The 22,687-nt window shown below is 40.9% G+C and overlaps 1 protein-coding gene across 1 annotated transcript; it reads left to right on the forward strand.

Annotated features, from left to right (window-relative positions):
• The first annotated feature begins 4,683 nt into the window (after window positions 1–4,683).
• On the forward strand, window positions 4,684–22,674 carry LBR (lamin B receptor). The gene is made up of 14 exons (XM_054290331.1): window positions 4,684–4,747; window positions 9,850–10,030; window positions 12,108–12,296; window positions 13,615–13,698; window positions 14,101–14,278; window positions 14,816–15,009; window positions 15,735–15,789; window positions 16,954–17,148; window positions 17,849–17,952; window positions 18,355–18,484; window positions 18,582–18,746; window positions 19,948–20,028; window positions 20,134–20,256; window positions 21,793–22,674. Exons 2-14 carry the CDS (start codon window positions 9,866–9,868, stop codon window positions 21,951–21,953), a joined length of 1,824 nt encoding a protein of 607 aa, XP_054146306.1. The 5' UTR covers window positions 4,684–4,747; window positions 9,850–9,865; the 3' UTR covers window positions 21,954–22,674.
• The last annotated feature ends 13 nt before the right edge of the window (window positions 22,675–22,687 follow it).

Raw genomic sequence — 22,687 nt, forward strand, 5'->3', positions numbered from 1 at the left:
GGCTGGAAAGTGAATGTTGTTTTCATTCTTTATCTATATACATGAATATTTATGTGTGTTATATGCACATACACATATAGACATGTGTATTTGTTTGTGCTGACACTTCAAAGCCTTTGGGCTCTGTCTGTTGCATTTGCCACGTGTTTCATTTGTTTCTTTTTCCTCAGGTACCAGAGTGCCTTCATGTTTAGGGATGGAACATTGTTCATGTGCCAGCAGTGGGGATTGAGGCCAGGCTTCTCCCTTCGTGCAGGGCAGGTTGTCACACAGGAACCAGGAAAAGGTAGGTTCTGTCCCTCCCTTCCTGTGGAGATCCCTGCAGAAGTCACTCTGCTCTGTAACCTCTTTCTGAAGACTGAAACACAGGTTTAAAAGCCAGGAGATTTCTGGGAAACTGCTTGTGAGTCAGGAGTACCCAGGGGATGAGAGTGGCTTTTCTTTGTATTCAGAATAAGCCATTTAAACTTTGAAATTTTCTCTCTTTCTCTAGAATGAAAGCCACTTTCTGTTTAAACATTTACAACCCTTTCAATGACATAACTTTGCTACACAGAAATGGGTCTGGATTACCAATGCTTGCAAATCCTGTAGTCTGTGTTTTCCATAAACCCTCAGAAACTCAGCTGTCCCCAGGGCTTTCTGCTGGAGAAATTTAACAGCCATGCTGCAAAATGGCAAGGTAAGCAGCCCAGCAGAAGATCCAGCAGCCAAAACTCTTATCTCAAGAGCCATTTCCTAGAGAATTGCATCAACTTCCCTCAGTCAATAATGAGTCTTATTTATAAATTCACATACAATACAGAAAGGAAATTTGTTGCACTGTTGTGGAGATCAAAGTTTCAATGTGCTTTTTTTGCCTCTTTCTCCTGTTTAGAGAACTGGAGTCAGTTTGCATGTGTCTGTGTCCCTCTTCTTATTGCTGAGCCCAGCATGCTTAATAGCCTTGAGTATTTTGTTAAAGCTGTTCCCAAAGATAAACATTTTGCAAAACTTCCCAGAATGCAAGTGTTCAACCTAATTTGCCCAGAGCAGCAGTGTTTGTTGGCAGGCTGCTCCTTCATAGGCAGGCTGAAGTTCCAATTCTCTACATCACAAATGAATATATAATGAGAAACTTTTTCCATGGTCAAGGGTGGAATCCCTGCCTCATTGAGGTCTGGGCAAACAAAACCTTTATTGATTTAGTTAGGTAACATTCAGAGGTTAATCACAATTCTCCTGCTCCTTAAATAAGAAACATTCAACCACTGAAAAAAAAAAAAAAATAGGAAGCAAATTAAATATAATAATGGAAATCCCCAAAATGCCTGAACACACTCAAGCACCTTTAAGAAGTGGATCATCAGCTTTTCAATGCTTGAGAAGCAGAGAGGAGATGGGTTTTGTACAAATGCAGAATTTGGTCTGCCTTTCCTTCCAGTTGTTTTGTGATGTGACCCAGTGCATGCGTTCCTCATCACCAGCTTGGCTGCAGCAGGTAAGTGCTTGGCTTCGTGTCAGGAGCACAGCTGCCAGCCAAGAATTTTCCTCTAAAAAGAAGATAAATTTTCAACAGGCAGGCTGGGATGCTTTGATCCAATATGACAGAAGAAGAAAGAGAAAGCATATAAATAAATATATATAGATATAGATATTATATATTTTTTAATATATATAGATATAAATACACACATATATATATACATATATAATATATACATATTTATTATATATATACACATATATATACATATATATTTATATATATATTTATAAATGTACACAAATTTTTATATATGTAGAATATATGTAAAATACATATATTTTATACATAGAATGTACACACACACATGTATATATATTTATTAATATATATGAATACATGAGTTGTTTAACAGACTACAAAACCCACCACACCACTGAGTCCTATGGGTGTTTTCTCAGCAAAGGCCTAATCAGGAGAGGAAACAGAAGTTTTTACCCCACCCACTCCAGCAGACTCTGCTAAAGGCATTTATCAGAATGTTTCTCAACCTCCTTGTGTTGGCAGCTTTAGGTTTTTGCAACTTTTTTTGGGTGATGGGTGATTATGGTGGTGCTGGGGTGGTGGCTGGACTAAGGGACTTTGAGGATCTCTTCCAACCTTGATGATTCTGGGATTCTCATTAAAATGGAATTATTTTCTTAGTTTTACAGTGTGGGATTGGGATGCTTTATTAGATCTTGGCAAATTTCAGACCTGACTCGCAGCAGATCGTTTTGGTGGTGGTGGTCCTGATTGGAGCTCACATTTGTCCAGTTCTGTTGCTGTCCCATAAATATTTCAGAAATGATCTCTCGAATGTATCTCAATTATCACTGGCAGAATTGAAATAAACAGTTCTTAGTGGCCCAAGAGCTTTCTAATCCAAGCTGAGTAAACAATCCCAAACCCAAACCATTTCTCTGAAGGCAAGTTTATTTTCTAAACAAGATTTCAACTGAAACCCTTCATTATTTAAACATATTAATTATAGGCCTCTGCTGCCAACAAAACAAAGCAGGCTCATTCCAAGCAATACCTGCTGTAATTTGGACTGAACTGCTGAAAACAGTTCTTAACAGTACAGTTCTAAACTTTGCAATAGTAAGCAAAGCAGAAATCTTAGCTGGAACCAAAATATTCATTATCTGAAGCCAATTTCTTCTGACTGCATTTATTAAAATCGATGCTTACACGTAGCTCTGGTTTGACTGAGTAACTTTTAACCTTCTTTAGACATCTTTTACTGTATCATGTAGTGAAAAATACAATGAATCCTTGACAAATGAAACTGGGCCTCTGTGGTACAAACATAGGGGACATACAAATGCAATTTAAAAAGAATTGCCTGTGAAAACTAAAAATTCATAAAAATTCAAGGACAAGATAAGCAAAATAAATAATAAAATATATCCATTTTTTATAATTCGCTCAGGACATCCCATTTCCTGCAATCACTTAAAAGAAACAAGCTTGCCATACTCTTTATTCAAAAATTATAGCTAGAAACTTAAACAAATAGAAACAAAGAAACAAACAAACCAGCAAAAACAACCTCCCAAATACAACAATTATATCTCAGACAAGTTCAGCTCATGACTACCATGGGGCCTGTTTATATCAGTTCATTTTGGCTGTGGTTTTTTGGTCCGGGTTTTTTTTTTTGGTTTTTTATTCTATGATGTTGCTGTTGTTTCAGGGTTCTTTTTTTATCTGAGATTTTTGCTGTGTCTGCACAGCACTGGCAGTTTTCTGTACGGGACAATGGTGGTCTTGTCTTTAGGGAATTTCTCTTCATTTAGGAAGCTTTATTAGCACAGAGCATCACTTGTTAGCTAAATTTAGAAAATTTGGGAGGGCCACAAAAATTGTGCAGACACAAACACTGTATTTCACTCTTAACACTTCTTAACACCACTTTTAACATCTCAACACTGGAAACAACTCATTTGAACACAAAACCTCAATGTTAAGAACGATTTGTTAACTTTTTCACAAGACATTTTGTTTCTGTCTGCTCAAGTATTGCTTAGACTTCCTGATTTCAAAACCTGGCCAGGAACTCAAATGGCCTTTCTGGAAAAGTTGCCCCAAAAGCACAGGGGTAACCACACTGCACGCTGCTGTTTTGTAGCCCATTTTTTATTTTCCTTTTGGAGACAGTGGGTGTGCTTTTACTACACTTTATTACCGTATTTTTGCCATATTTTGACTTTGTCGAGTGGTTGAGGTGCAGGGCTGGAGGGAGCACAGCCTGTTCTGTCAGTGCAGGGGCACTTGCCGTCTCACGGCTTCAAAAGCCTCCTCTGCTTTTATTTTTGTTTTTCTTTTGGAGAAAAACGGGTGTTTCAGCGCGTTTTCACCCCATTTTACCACATTTCGGCTTTGTTTTCACCCCATTTTAACCACATTTTGGCTTTGTTTAGTGCTGGAGGGAGCACAGCCTGTTGTTCGGTCAGTGTAGCAGCGCTCGCTGCCGCGCCACCTCCGCTTTTCAGCCCTTTCTAATTTTTCTTTTTGAGCGAGGCAGCACTCGCTGCCTCGCCACTTCTGCTTTTAAGACCTTTCTGTTTTTTCTTTTTATTGTTTTCTGCATTTTTACCACATTTTGTCATTGTTGAGTGCTGGAGGAGCAGGGCTGGAAGGAACAGAAGCTGTTGTTCGACAGCGTAGGAGCACTCGCGGCGGCGGAGGCGGCGAGACCGCGAGCGCTCCGTAAACAAAACGCTCCGTTTTGTTTACCCGGGCGGCGGGGCCTGGGTGGCGCAGGCGGTCTGAGCCTGCCCCCATCGCCACGACAGCGACCTTTCCGCCCCGCTCTCCCTCCCCTCCCGCCATCACCCGCCGTGAGGGGCGGCGGTGGGGGGGGAGTGCGGGGGGGCGAACGCGCCCATTTCCCTCACGCCGGGGCGGGGCCGGGCGCGCGGACCGCGCCATCGCCGGCGCAGCCAATGGGGCGCGGCCACCCCACGATTCAAACGGCGCGTCCCGGCCAATGGGCGCGCGGACCGCGCCATCGCCGGCGCAGCCAATGGGGCGCGGCCACCCCACGATTCAAACGGCGCGTCCCGGCCAATGGGCGCGCTTGGCGGGGCGGGCGAGGGGGCGGGGCCGTGCGCGCGGCCGTAACCGTCGCTCGGCGGGGCGGTTGTTCCCCTCAGCGGAGAGCGGCGCGCGCTCGGGCCCCGCTCCCGCCGCTCCGCGGAACCGCCTCCGGCCCGGCCCGGCGCGGGCGGGCTCCAGGTAACGGCAACGGCGGCGCGCGCGGGCCCGGATACCCCCAGCTCCCACCCCCTCCCCTCCCCCGCAGCGTTTCCTTGGCGGCTTTCCCGGCGGGAAGCGCTCCGGTTGATGGCCGCGGCCCGCGCTCGGGCCTCGCTGCCGGCGGGCAGACGAGCGCTGCGGGCGCCTCTCTCGGAGCACCGGAGGTTGGCGCGGCGGAGTCGAACAAAGCGGGGCCGCTCCGCCGCGCCGGGCTCCGAGCGGGAGTAGGCCGCTGAGGGGCGGTGCGGCCCGGCCCCTCCCTTCCCCCGCGGCGGAGGCGCCGCGCCAGGCCCGGGCCGCGGGCGGGGCGGGGCTGAGGGGCCGGGCCTGGGCGGCACGCGGGGCCTGACTGTCAACAGCGGCCGCCGCTCCCGGGCCCGCCCTGCCCGGCTCCCGGTCCTGCCGGGCTCCGGGTCCTGCCGCGGGGTTTCTGGTAGAAGGGCTCTTTGAAGGGAAGATCCGCGGTTCCCGGCCTCGGGGTTGATGCGTTGTTGTTTTTGCCTCGAGGCTTGTTGATGCTTGGTTTTAGTGGTGAGGTTAAGTTGGTTTGGACAGGGATAGGTGCCTCCACTGTTCTGAACGTGGAGAGAGTAATGGTGTTGCTAAAAAGGCCCTGCACAGCTCTCTGTGGTGAATTCATAACTTTCCGTGTGTTGTTAGCCTTGACTGTCGGCGTTTTCTGTATTTTCCTGCATTTCTTCTTGCATTCAGCTGGCTCCCTCCTCTGACATCCAGAACGTTACCTAACAGTGGTGAAATGTCAGAATTAGTAAATGGAATTACTGAACTTTTTTCTCCCACGAAGGAAAACTTGTTTATTGTTTATTTATTATTAAAACTGTGTGCCCAACTTTGCTGATCTCCCTGTGGCTACAAGGTAGCAGTCATCACTTTCTCCACACTGAAATATCTTCCCCACATCTCTAGTGAGAGAGTCATTAAGCAGACCAGAAATTCATGCATGGGGCAATAATGTTTCTCAGCCAAGTTTCTTTTTAATTATTTCATTCTTGTTTGAGTCAGCAGAAACTTTTGTTCTTTACCCACTTTCAAGCTCCGGGGAGATTTGCATTAATTGGCTTGGCTTGGTATAGGATACAAAGTCCTTTTGAGCCTTTCTCTTAGACTCTGGATTCCTGAAGGAAAATTGTAATGGTTGAGAAAACACAAGTTTCATCTCCTGAGTAAGTGGCTAAACTTGCTCTCAGGTGTCTGTGCAGTGCAGGGTTCATTGTATGAGATGATTTTCTTTGGATTTATGTTTTGAAGTCCTGGGAGTTCAAAAGTTTGTGCAGAGCTGCTGGGAATATCAGGCTGATGCCAGCTGATAGCATGAAAATCATCAGGGGTGTGTAGAGCTTGAAAGAGCAGTAAATTAAAAATGTAATCTTTAAACAGAATTTTTTTTAAAGACTTCCTGTGTTTTCTCTTCTGGATGCCAGTAATTGTGTGTGTTCATCTGAACAGATGAGGGCTGCCTTGAAAAGGTGCAGCTTTTGAAGTGGGATGTCAGGAATAAAGAAAAGGGTAACAAGTTACATTTGCTTATTTTAATGTTTAATATTTGAGCTCATTATTAAGCTGTGATATTTAAGGAAAAGAATTGAAAAATACATACATTTTCCCATTAATAAGATTTGAGTCAGAAGATATTTTCACTTGCTGATTTGTTATTTTGGGATCTCATATTGGCAGTATCTGCCTCAGGCTGAATTACATGACATGGATTTAGCTACAGGTCTTTCAACCACATTTTTCAATTTTTTAAAGCTAACTTTAACTCCTTTTGGGAGCAAAGTTGGAGGAAGGGAAAGTCTTTCTGCCTTTCACAGTAATTAAATCATCAAGTTAATTTTTCTTTGGACTTCATGTTTGCATGCAGAAGTGCTGGACTTTGAAATCTGGCAGAGAATTGCATTTTATTATCCTTATGAATTCAAATTCAGAAATTGTGTCTAAATTCTGGAGTGGTTGCTGTAAATTGGAAAAAAAAACAGTGTACATGTCCTCAGTGACAGCTTCATGATAAAATGTTACTCTCTTTGAGAAAAGATGTGTTTTGTACAGCTCTGTGTGAGTTCAGCTTCGTCCTGCTCAGGCTCCAGGGCTGCAGCTGTGCCTGAGGTGCTGCAGCTCAGGAGGAGAAGGAGTTGGCTGGGCTGTGGGAAGTGCAGCAAACAGAGGGGAAATGGAGTCGTGGTGACATCTGGGGACAGCTGTGAGTGCTCTCAGGCTGTTTGTGGGAGGGCAGGAAGGAGCTGTGGCTGCAGGAGGCTGGCAGAGAGCAGGGGCAGCTCTGGGCCTCCTGGGGAGCTGCCTGTGGGTGAGGGAACTGCACAGGGAGACAGGAATGGGGAGTGAGAGCAGAGTCAGGCTGAGGGGGCAAAGAGGAGCCAGGACTGGTTTGGTCAGAAAGAGCAGAAAAGGCAGAAAATCCACAAAGACTCCAAGATTGGGACCAAGGAGAGAATGGAGAACTTGAAATGAAAATATGGAGTTCATAAGAAGCAGGGCTATGAATTTGAAGGTGTTCAGCTGACTGGGATAAAAGAACATTGGAGGAGTGAGAATTCAGAAAGAATAAGACAGAAACAAGAAACTGGGACAGCAAACGCTTGTTAGAAGGCAGAAGAGCTGGAATAGCACAGGCCTGACAAGCACAGACTAGAACTCATCATTTTTCTGACTGGCAAGTGTCACTGAAACCAAATTATAAAGCTCTTTCCTTTTCTCCTTCAAGTATTATACAGCAGAGGAGATGGCCAGGTATTTCTGGTCTGAAGCAGTTTGGAGTATTAGTAATAAAATCCACATGAGGGAATTCTGCTGAATTTGTTTGATTTTTGACTTGGAGAGCTACACAGGTATAAAATTTATCAGCAGGTGTAAAATTTATCAGAAAATGCCAGAATGAATGTTGGTTGTAAAACCTCACTGAGCCCCATCCCCCAGTGAGGGATAAAGGTCTGTGATTGAATATTAACAGTATTTTTTCCCCAAGAATCTTAACTTTTCACTGCAGGTTAGTTAATATGTAATGATTTACTAGGTAAAGACTTGTATTGACCTTAGTTTGTGTGGTTTCACTTTCTTATCAAATTGATAAAGCAAACAAGTTAAAATTAAATACTTTGACACCAACATTTTGTGGTTTGTGTTTGTTCCCTGTCCTTGCCATCCCCTCTGAGTTCCTGTGGGGTTCCACGGGGTGCCAGTAGAAATGTTAGTGTGTATTTCACCTTGGTTATTTAGTGTATATTTATTTTATATTAATTATTTAGTGTATATTTCACCTTGGTTATTTAGTGTATATTTAATTTATATTAGTTATTTAGTGTATATTTCGCCTTGGTTATTTAGTGTATATTTTACCTTAGTTATGTTAGTGTGTATTTCACCTTGGTTATTTAGTGTATATTTATTTTATATTAATTATTTAGTGTATATTTCACCTTGGTTATTTAGTGTATATTTAATTTATATTAGTTATTTAGTGTATATTTCGCCTTGGTTATTTAGTGTATATTTTACCTTAGTTATGTTAGTGTGTATTTCACCTTGGTTATTTAATATATATTTATTTCACCTTAGTTATGTTAGTGTATATTTCACCTTAGTTATTTAGTGTGTATTTCACCTTAGTTATTTAGTGTATATTTATTTCACCTTAATTATTTAGTGTATATTTCACCTTGGTTATTTAGTGTATGTTTATTTTATATTAGTTATTTAGTGTATACTTCACCATAGTTATGTTAGTGTATATTTTACCTTTGTTATTTAGTGTATATTTATTTCACCGTAGTTATTTAGTGTGTATTTTACCATAGTTATGTTAGTGTATATTTCCCCTTAGTTACTTAGTATTTATTTACTTTACCTTAGTTATTTAGTGTATATTTCACCTTGATTATTTAGTATATATTTACTTTACCTTAGTTATTTAGTGTATATTTACTTTACCTTAGTTATTTAGCGTATATTTCACCTTGGTTATTTAATATATATTTATTTCACCTTAGTTATGTTAGTGTATATTTTACCTTAGTTATTTAGTGTATATTCACCTTAGTTATTTAGTGTATATTTATTTTACCTTAGTTATTTAGTGTATATTCACCTTAGTTATTTAGTATATATTTGTTTCACCTTAGTTATTTAGTATATATTTGTTTCACCTTAGTTATTTAGTGTATATTTACTTCACCTTAGTTACTTAGTGGATATTTCACCTTAGACTTTTAAGGTAGTCTCACTTGATACATTGAGATTAAAAGTATATTCTGCTTGGGGTATCTGTTTTCAGAAGGCAGTGACATAACACAGAGCACCATACAAACAGTTCTACAGGAGTTTACACTTGAAACAACTTCCTCTAAGTTGTAGTTGTGGTTTTTCCCAGCACCTTTTTTCCCAAGGGTAGTAGTCACTCACACCACGTTTTGTTAATATCAAATAAAAGCCTGATGGTGCAGTGGGGGATAGAATTTCATTTTTCAGGTTGCTGTGGGATTGCTCTGATGCTGAGCTTTGTTTTCCCACGGGGCCCTGGAAAAGGCATTGTGCCCTTTTGTTAAAGAGGTGGAAAATAAAAAATGTTCAACCCAGACAGGAGCTTAAATTCTGAAGTTTCCTAACTTTGGAGTGTTTGGCATAATAAATTGAAGGAGGACTGTAATGTGGCTGTAAGTGTTGAGTGATTGGGGATGTTTAATGGTTAGAAATCATCACTTGTGTAATTTCTGTAGAACCACAGGAAACAAGGATTAGAGCACACTTCAGTACCATGTAATTGCATTTCTCTCTACATTAGATGGGCTTCATTATGTAATTTTGGTCAAAGATGTGCATTGTAGTTCAATACTGGTTTAATACATCTGAATGTTTGTCCAGAATGGGCACCTTCAATCCTGTCTCTATTTTAAGACGCCACTGCTGTTTTCTTACCACACACCCTTTTCCCTATTTCAAGTGGAGACTTACCGAAAGTGTCCCCATTTCAGTGCCATGACCCAGGCAGAGAGGAGGGGAAGGTGAAGGCTGGTGTTTGGCTGCCATGTCACTGAGGGTTTGTTTTGCAGGCTCTGTGTGTGGAAGATGCCCAGCCGCAAGTTCGCTGATGGCGAGGTGGTGATGGGCCGCTGGCCGGGCAGCGTGCTGTACTACGAGGTGCAGGTGACCAGCTACGATGATGTGGCTCATCTCTACACTGTCAAGTACAAGGATGGAACTGAGCTTGCACTCAAGGAAAGTGATATAAGGGTGAGTGTGAAAATGGGTGTGTCATGATTGGCTTTCTGCAAATATTCAAATTCATATTATATGTGTTAGAAAGTTAGGTAGCTATGCCGTGTTATTTTTTTTAAGTAGTGCGTTCAATATAGTTTTACTTATCACATAATGTTAAAATAGAAACCATGTATGTGGGTTATTTTTTAAAGAAAGGAATGAGGTACTCTCACTGAGATAGCTGCCACAGGACACCTAAATCTTTCAGAGACAGAACTTATTGCTCCATTATCAGAAGAAACAAATTTCTTCCTGCCTTGCTCAGCCCTGAGGATGCCATCAGGAATCAGAGGAAGAAGCTGACACTGACCAGACAGAATCCTGTGTTTGAATGGAATTTGTGCACCATGGATGAGGTGTATGAATATGCAACAGGCTGTTGCTTTTAAGGGTTAATCCTCTGTTAACGGGGGTCCTTTTTCAGGCTTATTTTGCCCAGAAAGAGGTACTCAGACTGTCCATAACTTTATTTTTATTGTCTTGTATTGTCCTAAATCCAAATTGTCCAAATTATTATTACTCTAATTATATTACTATTTTTATAGTCATTTTATTACTATTAAACTTTTAAAAATTTAAAATAAGTGATTGGCATTTTTCACAGTGAGTACACGTGTATTTAATTTTCAATACTTCAGCTTAGGACTGGGTAGTTATTTTGCAAGTTTTTGTTAACTGTCTTCAAGGAATTGGTGCTAAATAAAAATTTCTTCCTATGTGACACCTCAAGTAGAAATTCAGAATGACCCCATCTTTAAAGTTTCATAGTTGTTTTGTTTATGTCAAAAAAGTATCATATTTTTGAGGAAAACCAAGTTTGATCCTTCAGGAATTCTATAGCATGGTTTTTCATAAAACCTAGTTTGTGTACCTTACAAAGGTAGTAATCAATGGGTTGATATTAATTTGATGGCTTTCCATCTCTAAATAAGAAAATTTGATAACAAATGTGAAGATGCAGTTAAATGTCACTAAATACAAACAGTGCATGCCCTTCAAGCTCATACTTAAAACTTCTGCAAAAGAGCTTCTACTAGTTCAGGTCCTCAAAGGCTTCATGAGGTATTTGTGACAATTGCAATCCCTTGGGAAAGGTTCATGTGTTATCAGCACATTCCTTCCTCTTTACTTATCTTTTATTTTTTGTTACTAATAAAGGCCTTTAAAACTTCACAGCCAGTTTAAAATAATTAATGCAGGAGGAAAAAACCCTGTGTGAATGTTCACTGTAGTTCATTTCTCTGGCCTGTTCTGAAACCTGCATGGGTTCAAAGCCAGTTTGTGTGCCTTTATGTGAGCTATAGTGTCACTTCTGGTGGCAGTCTCCATGCCCAGTCAGTGGCCTCTTGGGACCAAAATGTTTCTGCCTTGAGGTGGGCAGCTGTTTTCACTGTTTCAAGACTTTGATTTGTTGCTTCTGCATGCAGGTTAGCAGACCCAAACTGGGAAAATGCCTTTGATTATAAAAGTTGCATTGTGCAAACTTTACGTGGGGAAATCAGCATTGTAGCCTTCCCAGAGAAATCAAACAGTGCTTTTGGAGTAAAGGGCTTTTGTTTATGAAATTAGTTACCAGATATAATTAAATTATTAGGCTAACTTGGGTTTTTAGTGTTGATTTTAGTGTTGAGGCTGTGTTGCCTCACACAGATGATGACCCTTGCTATGTCAAATGCATTAATAAAGCTGAGCAGTGGAAGTGAGAGCAGCCACTGAGGGCTTGAGAGACAGCTCTGTATTCCTCTCCCTGTGCACAGGATTGAGAGGGTGGTGTGCTAAACAGCTTGGTGCTCACTTTGTAGCTTACATGCATAGCCTGATTTCTGCAGCTTCAACAGTTGGACTTGGAACAGGCTTCTTTGGGAATTGCCAGCAAAATGAGTATTCTGCAGTTGCTCTTTCTTACCAGCCTTTGTAGAGCACCAGTAGAGGAAATACCAGACAGATCTACAGAACCGTGCGCCAGAGTCCTCATCACAAACCCCCCCATGTTTCTAAAATTGTTCTTTGGGATGTGCTAAGCTGTTGCTTTCTTTCCATCTTTGTTCAGTCGCAGTCATCGTTCAAGCACAGGAAGAGCCAGTCCTCCTCGAGCTCTCCCTCCCGGAGGAGCAGCAGCCGCTCCCGCTCCCGCTCTCCCGGCCGGCCGGCCAAGGGCAGGCGTCGCTCTGCTTCCCAGAGCAGGGAGCACAAGGAGGACAAAAAGAAACCCAGCCAGGAGCCCAGCATAGCTCTGCCGGTATTTGTTCTGTTTGTTGGCTTTTTCTGTGGGGGTTTGCTGGATTTTTAGTTAAAGAAACTTTTGCTACTTGTGAAAGATTGGTTTTTTGCAGAGTGGGTTTATCATTGCAAAAGCCAGCTGCAGTTTATGTTCCCCAGACAGCATAATTACCTGCAAAAGTATATCTCAGAACTGCCTTTTTTTTCTTTAGAAATTGGGTTTCTAGCTTGCAAAGTTTGAGGAAGTTCTTGAGGCAAACCAAGGTTGTAAAGTTCCACTTCAATTTGGTGATACTGAGAACTTGGAATCCAAACAAACAAAATTTTTAAAATGTTTAATATTGAAGTAATTGTTTGCCATGTGCTTCCACTTGTGAAATGGGGCAATGGAAGTTAGCTTACTTTTGAGTCTGTTAATTGCTACATAGCAGGTAGGTATTAGGATTTGAAATAAAATGAGTTCTGTACCATATACAGGTTTGTGCAACAGTAGTGGAAAACACAGTGTGGAATATTTAAATATGGCATTGTGATGGATAATATTGCAAAACTGATTTCATTATAAAAACTAAATTGTAAGGATTTCTAAGTTTACCAGTATCTGGTGTTTAGCTGATATTTATTAGGTTTGTTCTTAGCATTTTTGTGAAGATTGCTACAAATGGTTCTGGTGATCTTTAATTGAAGAGGAGTAGAGGTGATGTTTCTCTATGAAAAGACAAACAGCACCTCTTGTGCCCTTGAGATGGTTTCTCACTTGTCTGAGACACAGTCCCTGGAACTGGAAATGCATTCTGCTGATCTATTGGGAATGAACAGGTTTTAGTTAGGTTCCAGCTAGGCTAAACCAGATTAATATGAACTAGCTAGGTAGGTTTAGTAAATGGGTACTCTTAGGCATTGAAATAGTTGTGGGGTTTGTTTTGCAGTGAGCTCCTTTGAGCTGTGTGATCCAGTGCCTGTGGATCACAATCTGGTTTAAAGTAGTTTTTTAGCCAGCAGCTGCTGTTTACTTTTAGTACTTTTTACCTTTTGGGATAAAAGGGTCAAAAATTCTTTGGTGGTTTTGTCCTGGTTTCTGTCTGAGGAGTAGGATTGATCTGTTGGTTCTTGTAAGACTGGAAGGACCAGCTTCTCTTCAACAAAACTTGAGTTGAAATAAAACATGTGAGTCATGTCTTCCCAGAACTGTGTAAGCTAGACTCACTGGAGAAGAATTTTTGAGAGAATTTATTTCTTCAAAGGTATTTTATAGAAATCCAAACTTCCAGTTCTGCAGAACAGTGCCATATATAGGACACTGAAAAAGCTTAAACTGTGTTTCTTGTTTTGACCAGAAACCGAGTGAGAATAACACCAAAAGGTACAATGGTGAGCCTGAAAGTACAGAGAAAAATGCCACATCCTGCATCATCTTGGAGGTAAGAACACAGAACTTGCTCTTAGCTTTTTGTCACACTGCTAGCTTGGCTCTCTCAGAAATTCCTAGAAAAGGGCAATACAGTAATCTATCAGAAATAAAAGGCAACATAAAACTTAGAGGTTGAGTAAGTTTGCTGCAGAGAAAGTGATTTTTAAATTGTCCTGCTTGTTATCTGGTGCCCAGGCACAGGGCAGAAGGGAAAGGGGAGGGTGGCAATGGAGGATCTGTGCTGGAACTGCTGCTGATCTGTGATCACAGCCTAACAGCTTACTGGGCTTGGTTTTAGCAGTCTCTTTGTATGAATGGGGAATTGTGTACTGGTGTTTTACAGTCCTCTGAAATATCAAATAAAGTAAAATCACTGGGAAACCTTTAATAAATTATTTTTATTCATTTACAGCAAAAGTTAAAACCAGACCTGGAAATGAAGCGTGTGCTCGAGCAGTACAGCTTGCGTCCGAGGAAGGATGACAAGAAAAAAGAAGAGATTTATTCAGAGAAAAAAACTTTTGTGGCTGTGAAACCAATTGAGAAAGTATCAACGAAAACAAAGGAGATGGAGTTTGGGGGAAGAGTTGGTACGTGTGCAAATTGTCTTAATAGTTGAAAATTGGTACTTTTTTGTGGGTTTTTACTTATTGACCATATTGTCATGTCAAGAGCTGCTTTTTGGACCTTGGCTGCAGAACTCAGAGTAAAATTGTTGTGTTTCACTTGATTTGGTGGCAAAGAACCTTTATTGCACTAGGTTCATGTGTGAAATACAGCAGAGATCTTGTGCCACCCCTTGCCACAGTGAGATTTAAGTACTTCTAAGTTAAATTTAGCAATTAACCAGCAAAGCTTTTACACACATAGGTGCTTGAAACTTGACAGTAAAGTATTTTTAGACAGTTTTTGGATTATTTTTGGAGGGATGCAGTGACCATGTATGGGAGTGAGAAGAATGTCTCAGTGTCCTGTTACATGACTATGGGATTGCTGCTGTCTTGTTCAGGAGAAAATAATGGCAACCTCTTCTTTGTTACTTAATATTAACCTTTTTTAGTGGGATTGAAACTATTTTTTAAATCTTCTGTACTTACCTTCTAACATGCCATGATGTCTGTTTACAGGGACCTTCATGCTGATGTTAGTCCTGCCTGCTACTGTATTCTACCTGCTGTTGATGTGCAAACAAGATGATCCAAGTCTTCTGAACTTCCCTCCTCTGCCAGCACTTGAGAGTCTTTGGGATTGGAGGGTGTTTGGTGTCATTCTCCTGTGGTTTTTCCTTCAAGCTGCATTTTACTTGCTGCCAATTGGAAAGGTAGGCTGGCTGGAAGGTGAGCTGTGTTCTAAATGCAGTGAATTTCAAAGCAATTTAATGAGTTTTTCTTAATAAACTGGAATAGAGCTTCTGCAGATTTCTGTAAGCTTAAAACAGCAAAGCTGGTTCAGAATTTTTGCATTTCAGAGCCTTCCATTAGAGAAGGCAGAAGGCATTTTATAGGCATTCAGATCAAAGTGTGGACAAACTTTGCTTGATAGAATTCTAGAAGAGTTTTAGGTGTCTGACTTTTAATTTCACAAACTATTTCAATACTCAGTTTCTTGTGGATATCCAACATTTTGGAATGCAATCTTCATTTACAGGCGTCTATAAACCTTTCTAGCCATATGTATGAATATCAGGTAAAGGCTCTCCATCCCTCTCTTGTGACTTGAGGGTTAGTGGCAGATTCTGAAAGGACACTCTGAAGTAGATCAGTCATGTTTTATTGCTGTACATGTTCACAATGACTGGAGAAGTTCTGCTTTCTTGGAGCTGCTTAAGAAGAGGTTTATTTTAAAAAATGTTTTTATTTGAAACTGCTAATCTTCATTTGCTATCCAGAGTATGTTTTTCAGAACAGTGCATGAGCTTCAGGTTTGAGTGTGTCCAGCCTGGTTGCTTTGACTGAATGCCTTTCTGACAGAGTTGAGCTTGCTTTTCCTCACCTGAAGGGCCCACAGAAAACACTTTGTTGAGCATTAATATTTTATTCTCCTCAGGTTGTAGAAGGCCTGCCTCTTTCCAGTGGAAGGAGACTGCAGTACCGGATAAATGGTGAGCATGGTGCAGCTGGTTATCCCAGAACTGATTCCATTGTGTGATTTGCAGAGCTCAGCACCATAAAACACAAATATTGAAAGATACAGTTTGACCAGACAATGTATCTCTTGTAAATCTTGGATAAAACAGGATGAGCCTTTTCTTGGAAAAAGGTGCTTAGTAATCATCAGGAACTAAGTGACCCAAAAGCAGGACATGACACTGTATGGAGTGGTAGTGAATTAGTTTTTTCATAGTCTGGTAAGATGCACCATTTAAAGCTGGAATAGGGCAGTAAGCAACAAACAAGGAGAATTGCATCCTGCAAAAGTGAGTCTCCTCGAGGCTTCTCATACCTGTCTTGGTTTTGGGCTTTTGTCTGTAGTTGTGCCATGCATTCTGGCAAAGGGAGGAAATAAGCTACATAATTTGGATTGTTAAAAAAGAAAAGCCATTGTCTTGGTGCTGCAAAGGCTAATTTTAAAAGCAAATTTAAAAGCCTTCTTGAGGAAAGGTGAGGACAGGAGGCACTGGGCACCAAGTGAAGCACAGGAGGTTCCAGCTGAGCTAGACCAGGTGAACTCTGGAGGTTCCTTCTAACCTCACCTCCTGTGAAGGGATCCATAGCAAGTCCTTAGCTGAGGGCAGCAGAGAGCTGCCTGCTCCTATTTGGGCATCAATCCATTCTGTGTGAAATTATACTCTTAATGTATGCAAAGGTGTTTGTGTTCAAGTTTTGCCTTCTTGATAAGTCATTTTAATACTTTAATTACTGCTATCTGTGTCAAGCTATATATGAAGATAATTCAAAGATGAGAATAAGATTGTCTCCGCTGTCTCACAGATGAGACTTTGTGACCTGCTCTCATTATCCATTAGTAGTGCCAGTGTCCATTTTTCCACTAAAATCTGAAATTGGATCCTATGGCATAAAAAATTGAGAAGTATTCAGTGTTCCTGCCTCTTGTCCTTTTGGTGAGCACAGCTTCAGGGCTTAGAGTCTCTAGGTTATATTGCTGTGCCCCAGAAGTGTGAACCATGGGATGTCCAAGGTGTTACTGGAATATGGACCAATATTGGAAGAAGTAAAAGTGCAGAAACATTGGATTAGGTCGGCCCTACTAAAATGATATATTTTTTTTTATTTTGACTAATATATCTTTCTTCTACATCCTTTAGGGTTTTATGCTTTTATTTTGACTGCTGCAGCCATTGGAGCTTTATTGTACTTTGAATTTGAGCTCCATTCCTTGTACGATCACCTGGTGCAGTTTGCAGTGGCAGCCGCAGCGTTTGCTCTGGCGCTGAGCGTTTACCTGTACGTGCGGTCCCTGAAGGCACCCGAGGAGGAGCTGGCACCAGGTGGAAATTCTGGTGAGTTAGAACATCCTGGGTGATTCCTTTCCAATTGTTTGCTATAGTTTCATTTCTAAAAATTACAGGCTGGATTTGGGGCTGGTTATTATAATACTGTGACTTTATTTTTGCTCTGTGAAGTATTGTTTGGTTTTTTTCCCCCACAAACTCAGTCCCAGATATGAAGTCAGGGCATGGTGTTTTCCTTCTTGTCCACCTTTTTTGATGGATGGGTCATTGTCACAGCTAAAGGGAATTATTTTTCCCAGACAAAAGCAACTAAATAGGAGAAAATGTAAAATTAATTAATGCCATATGATCATGTTCATAGACACTGTGATGTAAGTTTCAGGATAAGGCTGAAAATAAAGAAGCAACAAGTGTCAGGGAGAACTTCTAAAGTCGTTAGTCCTCCTAATTAATAAAAAATTAATATAGTCCTCCTAATTAATAAAAAAATTAGGGCATCTTAAAATACAAACTATGTAGCTTTTGTTTTGTAATTTGCACATACTCTTCAAATTTTTTTTTTTTGCCAATCTGAAGGCTTTTAAAAATTTGTAATGAGAGAACATTAGTGGAAAGTGGGATTTTATTTATGGGAAGGAGTGTAGTGGCAGATAAAAGCAAAAGTATTGCTAGCAGAGGTTGTGTCTTACCTGCAGGGTATTTTATTTATGGCAAGAGTATTGCTAACAGAGTTTTGTCTTACCTGCAGGGTATTTTATTTATGACTTTTTTACTGGACATGAACTAAACCCTCGTATTGGCAGCTTTGACCTCAAATACTTCTGTGAGCTGCGTCCAGGATTAATTGGCTGGGTGAGTCAGTAATCTGAGTTATTTTATTTCCTCAAACAGTACACTGAGGGATTTTTTTTTTACACACACACAGACACATATAATTGATATTAAGGATATTTATAAATACACATGAGTACTGAAAAACAGTGCCACATTGCTATTTTTTTAATGACTATTTTTATTTTTCCTTCACTTGAAGAAAATTTCTCGCTTAGTTTTGTGGCAAATAAAAAACCCTTTTTAAGGTATTCATGTGCTGAGGTTATACAGCTTCAAAATATGGTTAGTTGCAAACTTACTTGTAAAATAGTTTATTGTTTTTTTTAAACTAAACATTGGTATTAAAATGTCCTGTAGTGTAATAGAAAAGACTGCTTTCTTTTACAAGTGAACTTTTAAATGAAATCTTTTCTAACTTAGGTTGTTATAAACTTGGCAATGCTCTTGGCTGAGATGAAGATCCACAATCTGAGTGTGCCATCCCTGTCCATGATTCTCGTGAACAGCTTCCAGCTTCTCTATGTGGTGGATGCTCTTTGGAATGAGGCAAGTGCCAATCCCCTTCAACTGTGTCCATTTCTAATTGCAATGTTAAGGGAAGGAGGCCTTGGAAATGCTGAAATTCCTTCCTCTTTGTTTCTAGGAAGCTGTTTTGACTACAATGGACATTACCCATGATGGATTTGGATTCATGCTGGCCTTTGGAGACCTGGTGTGGGTTCCATTTGTCTACAGCCTGCAGGCCTTCTACTTAGTGGGTCACCCCATCACAATTTCTTGGCCTGTTGCCGCTGCAATTACTGTTCTGAACTGTAAGTTACAGTAAATGTCATTGTTGTGTTGGTTACAACGTAGTTCTGATTGTGTCTTCAGAGATGGGAGGTGAAGCTTTAGCTCAGATGCAGCAGTCATGGTCTGGCTCCTGTGAAATACAGAGAATATAATGAATTCTCATTTTAGCAAATGAGGGATAGGTGAGACTCTGAACACCTAATTGTTGTGTTGAGAAGCAGCTCTAGGTGGGTGCTGTCTGGAGTTGAAGAAGTGATTTAACATACTTTGAATTTAATAGATGCTTTTTTTAAGTCAATCTCAGTGACTCATTAAAAAAAACCTCAGTACCTTGTTGGCTACGCTGTGCTGAACCCAGGGAAAAAGTAACTATTGCACCTCCTTCCCTGATGGCCACAGGGACAAACACATGTCAGTAGAAAACATCTTTTTTCATCAAAGCTGAGTGCTTTGGCAAAAGATCTCACATCTTTAGGCAACCTTATATTTGCACCAACATGTGCTTGTTGTGCCTGTTATCTGAATAGAAACAATAAAAACCCACTCGAATTTTGTAGACATGACAAAGAATTGGAAAAAATGAGAAGATGTACAATTTAAAATGTGCAATACTGAAAAACAGAAAGTAATTTTTTCATTTTCACCTAATGTTTTTTTCTTGGGTTTCTGTTATTTAAAAAAATAATATCTTTATTCAAAGTATGTTGGGATCACCTTTTTTCAATGCAGCTTTGGAAAAAGAAGTTTAAGCTGCTGTGTGAAAATTATGGGGGATATGAATTCCAAGGCCAGATAATTCCTTGTCTGCTTCTTTTATTATCATGATCTTGTAAATGAGTTGTCAGTTTATGGAGTGGGTGCTGTAACAAAGTGCTAGGCTGCAAAATAGAGCTGTAATCATACAATGTGAAATTCACATCACCTTCTGTGAATTTCAAACTCAGTGTAACATTAAAAAACTCAGATATAGATGTGAAAATAAAAGTTCTTCAGAGTCTCTTCAAAGTTAGTCAGTAACAAGGATCTCATGGAATGCAGGTTTCCAGAGGCATTTCTGTCTTGTTAAAGCAGAAAATACCAGTTGAATCTCTGGGGAAAAGCCTTTGATGGAATAAGTGTGGCAAAGGGCATGTGAGTGCTTTTGCTGAAGCTGAGAAAACCAGAAAATGCTGAAAATATAAAATAGATGATGTTTATTTTCAACATGATGTTTATTTGCAGGTATTGGGTATTACATCTTCCGCAGCGCAAATTCTCAGAAGAACAATTTCCGACGGAATCCAGCAGACCCCAAACTGGCCAGTGAGTGCATTTCTTGTTCCTTTGGCTGGGGTTTTATTCACTGGCTCTTTGTGGTGTGTAAATCCATATTTCAGTCACTGCATTGACACAACGCTCTGTTCACAGATCTGAAGTTTATACCCACTGCAACTGGCAAAGGGCTCCTTGTCACGGGCTGGTGGGGTTTTGTTCGTCACCCCAACTACCTTGGTGACATCATCATGGCTCTGGCGTGGTCCCTACCCTGTGGTGAGTTCTGAGACTAAAGTGGATTTTAGCAAAAAGTCTTTTGTTTGTATCTGTCTGGGTTTGAAATGCCAGGTGGGAATTTTTTGGGATAGTAAATCCTATTGAATGGCAGATTTCTGTGTCATCAGTCTAATGCAACACATTTTAACTTTCATTTTACCCTTTCTAACTTGCTGCAGATTTGACATATACTAAAGATTTTACTCATCTCTCTGACACTTTATCATTCAGTAACGATTCAATAATCAATTACTTGCTAATTAACTGTTCTTTAAATTTTTTAGGCTAGTGAGTGTTTTCAGCTGAAGTTCCCCAAAAGTGGGAGTTTGCTTGGAGACAAGGGCCACCACATACAGGGAGGACTTGAAGTGAAAGATATTTAAAAGAAAGGTCATCAAACACAGTGAAATTATCTTTCAGAGTGTTTGTTAATAATACACAGAGGTGGACACAACACTCAGGAGGGCAGAGCAGTGGGTTAGAACCAGAACCTGCTGCTGCTGCTGATGCAGCCCAGAACACACTTGGCTTTTTGGGCTGCAGTCTCACACTTCTGGGTCCTTTCCAGTTCTTTTCACCCACAGGTGAAGTGGTGTGCTCTGAGCAAAGCTGGCTCATGTCTGCAGGCAAAATAGAGAAAACCTTGTGTGGGGCTCTTTGGTGGGGCAGAGATTTGACTGGAAATGTGGTTTTGATAACTAAAGAACTTTAAATGACAATGACACTTCAATATGTGCCAGCTTTGCAGGCATTGAGAGGGAAATTGGTAGATTTTGTGACTCTAAATGTCACCACGATATTTTCTGAAAAATCCCTTCACCAAGATTTCTTCTCCTGGGAAGCTGAGAAGCCTCAGAAAAGAATGAAAATAATTATCTGATTGCTTGGGAATGTGGTCTGGAGATCATTTACCAACAGGTGCAGCTTTGATTGGTTCCATGTGAATTGTTTTAACTCAATGACCAATCCCAGGCAGCTGTGTTGGACTCTGAGTCAGTCAGCAGCTTTCATTATCTTAATATATCTATATATTATAGATATATATATATATCTCTATATATTATAGATATTATATATAGACATATAAGATCTATATATTATAGATATTTCATTATCTATAATATATTCTTGTCTAGGCTTCTGATGAATCCTTTATAGTTTAGTATAGTTTTAGTATAGCATTTCTTATGGTGTGATGTGGTGTGGTATAATAATGTAGTCTAAATATAATATAGTCTAAATAAATATAATGTAGTCTAAATAATATAGTCTAATAATAGATCAGCCTTCTGAGAACTTGGAGTCAAATTCTCATCTCTCTCCTTGTCCTGGGAACCCTCACAGCCCCACATCTCAATTTTCAGAGTGACTTTCTGTGGGTGCGTGGGTCTTTCTCTCCCTGCATGTGTTGCGCTGTCCTGTTGAGTATTCAACGCTTCAGCCTTGAATGGATGCGTCACCGGCTTCGAACACGTTAGCAGCCCCCACCTCCAGATCTGTGTCCTGTTAATCTGAGTTCACTTTGTCCCCTTGCAGGTTTCAGCCACATCCTGCCCTATTTCTACGTGATCTATTTCATCTGCCTGCTGGTGCACCGGGAGGCGCGTGACGAGCACCACTGCAAGCAGAAGTACGGGCTGGCCTGGGAGCGCTACTGCCAGCGCGTGCCCTACCGCATCTTCCCCTACATCTACTGAGCACTCCAGGGCCTGCTGGGCACAGCCCTGCCACACCTACATCCCTTGCAGAGACAGATACCTCCTCCCTTTGCACTTGGGCAGTTGGTATTTAGGCTTGTAAAGAAAACAAAACAAAACCCCACCAAACGTTGGAGTGCGTCGAAGGTGTTGCTTACGGTAACTTCGAGGTGTGAGTTATGTGAACTGACTGTCTGTGACTTCAGTTTTAAAAAAAAAAATTGTGAATTTTCAAAACTCTTCGAGCCCTAATTTTTCAAGCTAAATTTTATCTAGAATTCTGAGTTTACATTTTTTATTGCATTTAATTAAGCACTGTGATGTAAAGTATATTATTTTCTTAATACAATAAATGCTGAAATTCCATCCAGTTCATTTTTTGGTGTTACTCGTACCATCTAACTTCAGATGTCCCATTTAGTTGCCTGAATTGGAGGAGCAGCAGGGTCTTTTTGGGCAGTGAGCTGGAAGCAGAGGATGTGAGGGGCCTGCAGCCCCCTGACCAGAGCTGGCACAGCTCAGCTTTACATGGTTGTTCCTCTCCTGGCTTTTCATTGATGGCATTTTTTTGGTCAGAGAGGCTCAGCTGGCCCCTCCTGCCCTGCACCTGCAGGAGGATAAAGAGATGGAGCTGGGAGAAGGGGCAGAGCTGTTCCCTTCTCCCTCCCCACGTTTTTGAGGCAGTTCCAGGAGTGCCCAGGGCAGCTCTGAGCCCTGGCTGGAGGTGGAGCCTG

Source organism: Melozone crissalis, unplaced genomic scaffold, assembly GCF_028551555.1.
Source record: "Melozone crissalis strain CALT ecotype California unplaced genomic scaffold, PUWL_Pcris_2 ptg000081l_1, whole genome shotgun sequence".
NCBI classification, from domain to species: Eukaryota; Metazoa; Chordata; class Aves; order Passeriformes; family Passerellidae; genus Melozone; species Melozone crissalis.

Bases quoted from the DNA above. Each gene is read 5' to 3' on its own strand.
- LBR (XM_054290331.1), top strand. From the start codon at position 9,866: ATGCCCAGCCGCAAGTTCGCTGATGGCGAGGTGGTGATGGGCCGCTGG. The intron at 18,485-18,581 runs GTGCCAATCCCC...GTTTCTAGGAAG, and splicing joins TGCTCTTTGGAATGAGGCAA to CTGTTTTGACTACAATGGAC. The intron at 20,257-21,792 runs GTGAGTTCTGAG...GTCCCCTTGCAG, and splicing joins GGCGTGGTCCCTACCCTGTG to GTTTCAGCCACATCCTGCCC.